Source organism: Pyxicephalus adspersus, chromosome 2 (genome assembly GCF_032062135.1).
Source record: "Pyxicephalus adspersus chromosome 2, UCB_Pads_2.0, whole genome shotgun sequence".
NCBI lineage: Eukaryota > Metazoa > Chordata > Amphibia > Anura > Pyxicephalidae > Pyxicephalus > Pyxicephalus adspersus.
Window position 1 is genome coordinate 69,001,269 of NC_092859.1, and position 6,000 is coordinate 69,007,268.

Below are 6,000 nucleotides of genomic sequence, written 5' to 3' on the forward strand. Positions count from 1 at the left end.
ATCACTAAGCCTTTCCACCTTATGGCATCCTCTAACATTGTCTAGATTTCCCGTAGGCCATAACCCAGTCAGTGTGTATGTGTCAGGTTTGGCCACAGGGAATGATGGATGTGTTGGGGACATTTGCTGAGAGCTAGGTGTAGGCCCGGTCATTATTCTATAAAGCTGAAACCAGCATATTGTACATCAGATGGAGCAATGTCTACAGGAGACCTGGTGCCAACAAGACTGCCCATAGCTGGGTAAGGCACTTACCAGCTATGTCTTGTATGCGAGGCCTAGTATACAATTCATACATCTTACAGGATCTTTTAATGTAACCATTAAGATGGCTTGGATCTGAAGCCATTGTACTAATGCTGTAACAATATGTCTTCTTAAAAAAAAAAAAAAAAAGGTCCTTTTCGATTAAGCAAATATTTGCACAAAACACTCCTAGGCAAAGCTAATAATACAAGGATTTTAGTGCTTGATGTTATAGATGTAAGGGGTGAAAGGTTAGGAAGCCATCCCCACCCCCTATTTTCATGCATTTGATTTAGCACAGGTCCAGATACACACAGGCATGGTACATATATAGAGACATATGTACGTGGTACATATATACATATATAGAGATACTTACAGCAAATGGGAAAATGTTGTCAGCTCGGTTCAGACTTTCTTCCATCCAAGATTTTTGTGCAAAGGCAGAATTGGGCCTGGCATACTTCTGCAACTGGATGTGATTATTCCCAAAATTCTTCTTCAGAGGAGAGATGGAATTCAAAGGTGTTATTCCTCCATTGAGTCCTCTACGGTGGTCCCTACCTTGGGAACCACCCCAACCTCCATATCCACTTCCACCAGGGCTCCATGAAGAAGATGGCGTAGGCGATGGGCTTTGGTAGCTGCTCCATGGAGAGGGAGGCTTATTGAGATTATTGGCCAAATGGGGCAATTGGTTAAAAGCAGCATTTCTATGGGGGAATGGGGGTGGATGTGGACTCGCAGGAGACCTCCTCTGCTGTTGATGTTGGTTGTGGTGATGCTGGAAGTGGGGATGATGGGGGTGATGTTGCGACATAGGTCCAATCTGTGGAGAAAAGCTTCCCCCGAAACCAGGGCTCACGTGGTGGGGGAAATTTTGGAACAGCAAAGCACCATTATTTGCTGAAGCAGCAGTGACCCCTCCCTGGTGAAAGAAACTTGCATCTTCATTAATAATAGTGTTAGAAGATGGGGCTATAGCAGCTGACCAGTTGCTGAAACCAGTAAGAGGGGATGCAGAGGATGTCAGGGTCTGATTTGAAGACCCAAGCCCTGATGCCTCTTGGTAATCAAACCCTGTCAACACAGGCGATTCAATTCGGATTTTCTCCTTTCCATTTTCTGAAGAGCTGTCTCCTTGATTTTCTTCGGATTTCACCTTCTCAGGGTCAGGTAGAATTCCTGCTTCCTGGCTTTGGCTGGGGGAAAGCTGTTGTTTTTCTAAAGATTCTTGCTGTTCCTGTTGTTGAGATTTGGTTTTGTCTGAGCCCAGAATCTCATCCTGAATGTTATGGGCAGCTGGAGCAGGAAAAAGCCAAGCTGACCCAGCATTACTGCCATTGGCAACGGTGTTATTTATAAAAGCAGCAGGGCTCGGGGTAGCATTCTGATGGTGGTGAGGAGGCTGCAGATGTGGATGAAACCTGACTGGAAAAGCAGATTTATTTCCTGTATTATTTTGCACCAGCACTCCAAACCCGTAATCCCCCATTTAGAACAAATTTTTTTTTCCTAGAGGCCAAATTGTGCTTAATGTTCAAGCGTTTCCGGATTCAATCGTTCCTGAACACCGATTGCAAAATATACGTTGGTGAAAAAAATAAAAAAGGAATCTGCCTAACAATAATCCTTTTCAGACATTTACCACAGACTAACGTGGCTCCTTCAGAAAGGGAAGGGTGGAATATACCAAAATATCTTTGGTTTAAAGAAACTGGGTTGTGCCTGCGCTGCCTTCTGCCTCACCCCCAGCGTCAATCCATTAAGTGCAGCTCACAGATCAATGGGGAGTTTTTTCTGTCATTGAGAGGATCTCTTCTCTTTTTTTTTTCCTGCACAGATCTAAAAGGTAACAAGGCAAAATAGAATGGGGTTCAGTGGGATCTGCTCTGGATTCCTGCAGCTGGCTGTACGGCGTCTTCCTCTCAACACCCTGGCTCGCCCATCATCCAAAGGGGGAAAAAAAAAGAAAGAAAGAAATAACATGACCCCTCATTTTTTCAGAATAAATCACAATAATGCATCTTCCTAAACATACACAAATATACATTGAGAGATATAAGGATGACATGGTGGCAGAGCAGGGTGACAACAGGGCAGCCCAGGCAATAATTACCTCATGAAGCCAGCCTTCCAGTGACAGCAGCTGTTTTCCTGCGGATCTCTATGGCTAGGTGCTGCCTCGGTGGATTAGAACAACGTCAGTGTGCCTGGCGCAGCTCCCCTCAGTGTGACATTACAGCCTATGGCTGGATGAGGAGTGCGGCCCCGGTGACAGCCCTGTGTGTGTGTCAGGGGTGAGACGTACGGAATGGCCGTGTGTCAAGGCGCTGAGGGGGGAGGAGGACGGGATTATTTGTGTCGGTGACAAGGTTGGGGGAGGAGAAGGAAGACAGGGTCTATGTGTCGGTGTCCGGGAGCGGGGGAGGGGGAGATGGCGATCCCTCTGTGTATATCTCTCTGGAGCCTGAGTCCGTCTCCGCTGCTCCTCCCCGTCCTTCTAGTCAGAACCGAGCACACAGAGAAATGACAACCAGCTGGAGCAAGAGGCGCTTCCGGTTCGAGGCACGACACCACCCCTTCAGCCGGCCTCAGCCAATCGCAAAGCGAAGTAGGCGGTGCCGAAGGATAGAACATCCACAAGCCACTCCTAAGAAGGTCAAAAGAATCGAGAGGAAACGAAGAAAGATGGAGACCGCCTTTGAAGGTAGTACGTGAAGAGAGTGACTCCTCCCATAAAGGTCATCAGTCTTAACCCCGCCCACTCAGGTCACTGCTGAGAGGGCTGTGCACAGTGCGCGTGTAATGAGGTCAGCCAGAGGCTTGGGTGGTGTCTGGTGGTGACAGGCAGGCGGTGTGTGCACACATTGCACTTGCTGCATCACAGCCCAATGGTATCCATGGGTAAAATTGTGCAGGCTGATAAAGTTACATATCCCATGACACTCACACTTTCAAACATGTCAGCTGCTGGTCTGTTCTATTATTATCATTTTTATTATTATTATTATTATTATTAAACAGTATATAGCGCCAACATATTACGCAATGTTGTACAATAAATAGTACAAATCACTATATTCACATGTGAACTTGAATATTTTAGCAATGCGGCTATACACATTGTGATTTGTGTATCAGCAATCTGATACAAACCATTTCTTATCCATTACTGAACAATGCAATCATCTGAAAATATTGAAAGAAAATTAGATTTATCACTTATGAATGGCATTTAATGTGTTCAACTTCAGTTCTGATCACTCAAAATTGGGAGCTAAATCCAATAGAGGGTCCTTGGGCCTCTATCTATAATATAGGTTCTCATAGATTCCTCAGTGGGAATCTTCCAGATCCATGTGTTTCAATATCAGTAAATGATTCCCATCAGGGAATCTTTGAGGAAATGTCAGATTCCCTGTTTTATAAAGAGAGCCCTTGGTGGGAGATTTTTATTTGTTTATTAATACATTTTTAATCTATTTTAGTTGCATTGAGCAACCAATTTATGATCATATCAAGTCATGGATGCCATCTCAAAATCCATGTGATGTTTTTTTTTTGTTTGGGTCTTATTTTAGAGATTTCACATAATTTATATATGTGCACATTATCCAGCCCATATAAACAAATGAATACAAATACAGCATTGGATCTCTTTAGTAGTATTGCAGTGTTTTTAAATATATATATTTTCCTTTATCACAGTGACTAATTGGCACATTTGTTATCATAGAGATCCTATATTAAATTGTACATGCACCAGACAATTCAAAGACCCTAAAATGAATGGTGGACCAGGCGTAAGAATGTCCTGATGCTCCATCATTTGGCATGGTCTGGAAAGGAATAATGAGGAAAAAAAGGAGAATCCAACTGTGGTGACGTTTCTTCCAAACATTGCATGAATACTATTCAGACCCGAATAAAATAAAAGTAGTAGGGAACAGGAGTCTCTTTTACATAGAAACTAAACCTAGCACCAGGTTATCCTTAGTTTTAAATTTCCTTAATTTTGGACTTCCTTAGCTTGTTTTTGTTTACCAAAAAGTTTACTTAATTTGTGATTATTTTAATGCAAATTCTACCAACCTTTGTTAAGAAACGTTACATGACACCACTATAAAACAATGAGAATTCCCTTGTATTCCTTTTATTCCCTTTTATTACAATAGCCTAATTTTTTACAATGGAAGCTGCTATCTGGGTGAAATAATTCGCGTCTGGCAGATAACACTGTGTTTTAAATGTATTTACATGAATAAAGCTAAATACAATATCCTATGGCATTCTACTGAAAAAGTGAATGCACTGGATACAATGTTTCTCCTAATTGAAAGTGTCTCAAAGAAAAAACAGTTCTGTATCCAACACTAAGCTTCAACCAGCCTCTCCCTTTCATCATATTAGGAGGGATTGGCTGCTAAGACTCCAGGGTCAGATTTATACTTCCTGACCCCCAAGGCCAACAGTCATGTGCTGCCCCCTTCCTAACCCTGCTGTCTAGCTTGCCTTGGTATCATAGAAACAACAGGTCATAGACACACAAGGCCCACTGAGGGGGGGGGGGGGGGGCTATCTATTCTGCTTAAGTAAGCCAAGAACCAACAACTTGGAGAGTCCGGCAAATGATCACCTAACTGTGCAAACAGATTTATGCAGTAAGAGTCAGTGAGCTGTGAATAAACATTGCAACAGGGGTCTATTTACACTGTTTTTGTCTATAAACTCACACAAATAAATGCACTTTTTTTGTTTCAATAAAAATGATCAATTATCAAATAATAACAACAAACAAATAAGAGGGACAGAATTAAACAGCATTTAAGGCATCAACAAAATGGCGTGTGGGATGTAAAAAAAAAGAAAAACATTGTATAGAATCAACTGGACAACTCACTGCACAATATAGTTTGGGAAAGTCTCTACGGGCTGACAAGTGCCATTTGGATTTCAGAGTATGGCACAGTGAGACCAATTACAGGCACATAAAAATAAAACTAAATCAACATAATAGATAGTTATAGACTAGATGGTATAGCTGCCCGTCCAAAATCTTTTAATTTTAGGGCACTGCCACCATATGTGGTAGTGAGAGTGTGAGTGCCTGGCACCCCACAGCCACAGAAACAGGCACCCAAGCAGCCAGGGCGGTAAGTGGCCAACCTAGTGGGAACCATGTACCAGCATAGAAGGAGTTTGTACTTAGCCTCATGAAACGATACATTAGGGATGCCATGTGCAGCAGTTTCCCATATCTGTTTGCTTCTCATCCACAGTGCGTCCAATATCCTCCTCCCGTCAGGAGACATAAGGCAGTGGGTGGGAGCATCCAGCAAGAAGTATGGATTTGTAAACCAATGACAGTACACCTTTACCCAAGTAAATGCACTTTTTAAGCATTAAAGCAGAACCAAAAATAAAAACATTGCAACCAGGCAGGTTGTTTATTGCAGAAGGAACTTCACTGATATCTTCATCCAGTTCTCTTACAGGTTCAGGATCTTTGGCCATCCTGATTGTCCAGACCGCAATCACAAAACTCCTGTGCATGGACACTGGAGTTCAGTCCTTTCTGATATTCAGTGTATTTTACCTTTCTATATATGTTCATTGGAGTGCCACTCAAAATGAATGTCAGCACAATACACATTCTCACAATGTGCCTCATCCAACACAATAGCATATCTCTTCCCTAAGTATGCAAGGGTAGTAACAATATGGACCAGGGCAGATTACACTGGTGGACAA

At 42.7% G+C, this 6,000-nt stretch overlaps 1 protein-coding gene across 3 annotated transcripts in view; it reads right to left on the minus strand.

Annotated features, from left to right (window-relative positions):
- CPEB4 (cytoplasmic polyadenylation element binding protein 4) overlaps nucleotides 1–2,828 on the minus strand; it is a 47,114-nt gene extending 44,286 nt beyond the window's left edge. Inside the window, exons 1-2 of one of the 3 annotated variants that reach the window (XM_072400939.1) lie at nucleotides 2,366–2,828; nucleotides 626–2,182 (exon numbers count right to left, since the gene is read on the minus strand). In XM_072400939.1, coding sequence (XP_072257040.1) covers nucleotides 626–1,741 — 1,116 coding nt within the window. In that variant the 5' untranslated portion in view covers nucleotides 1,742–2,182; nucleotides 2,366–2,828. Of the gene's footprint in view, nucleotides 1–625 lie in introns of all 3 variants that reach the window. The other 2 variants (XM_072400941.1, XM_072400940.1) reach the window with 2 other exon arrangements.
- Between the last annotated feature and the right edge of the window lie 3,172 nt (nucleotides 2,829–6,000).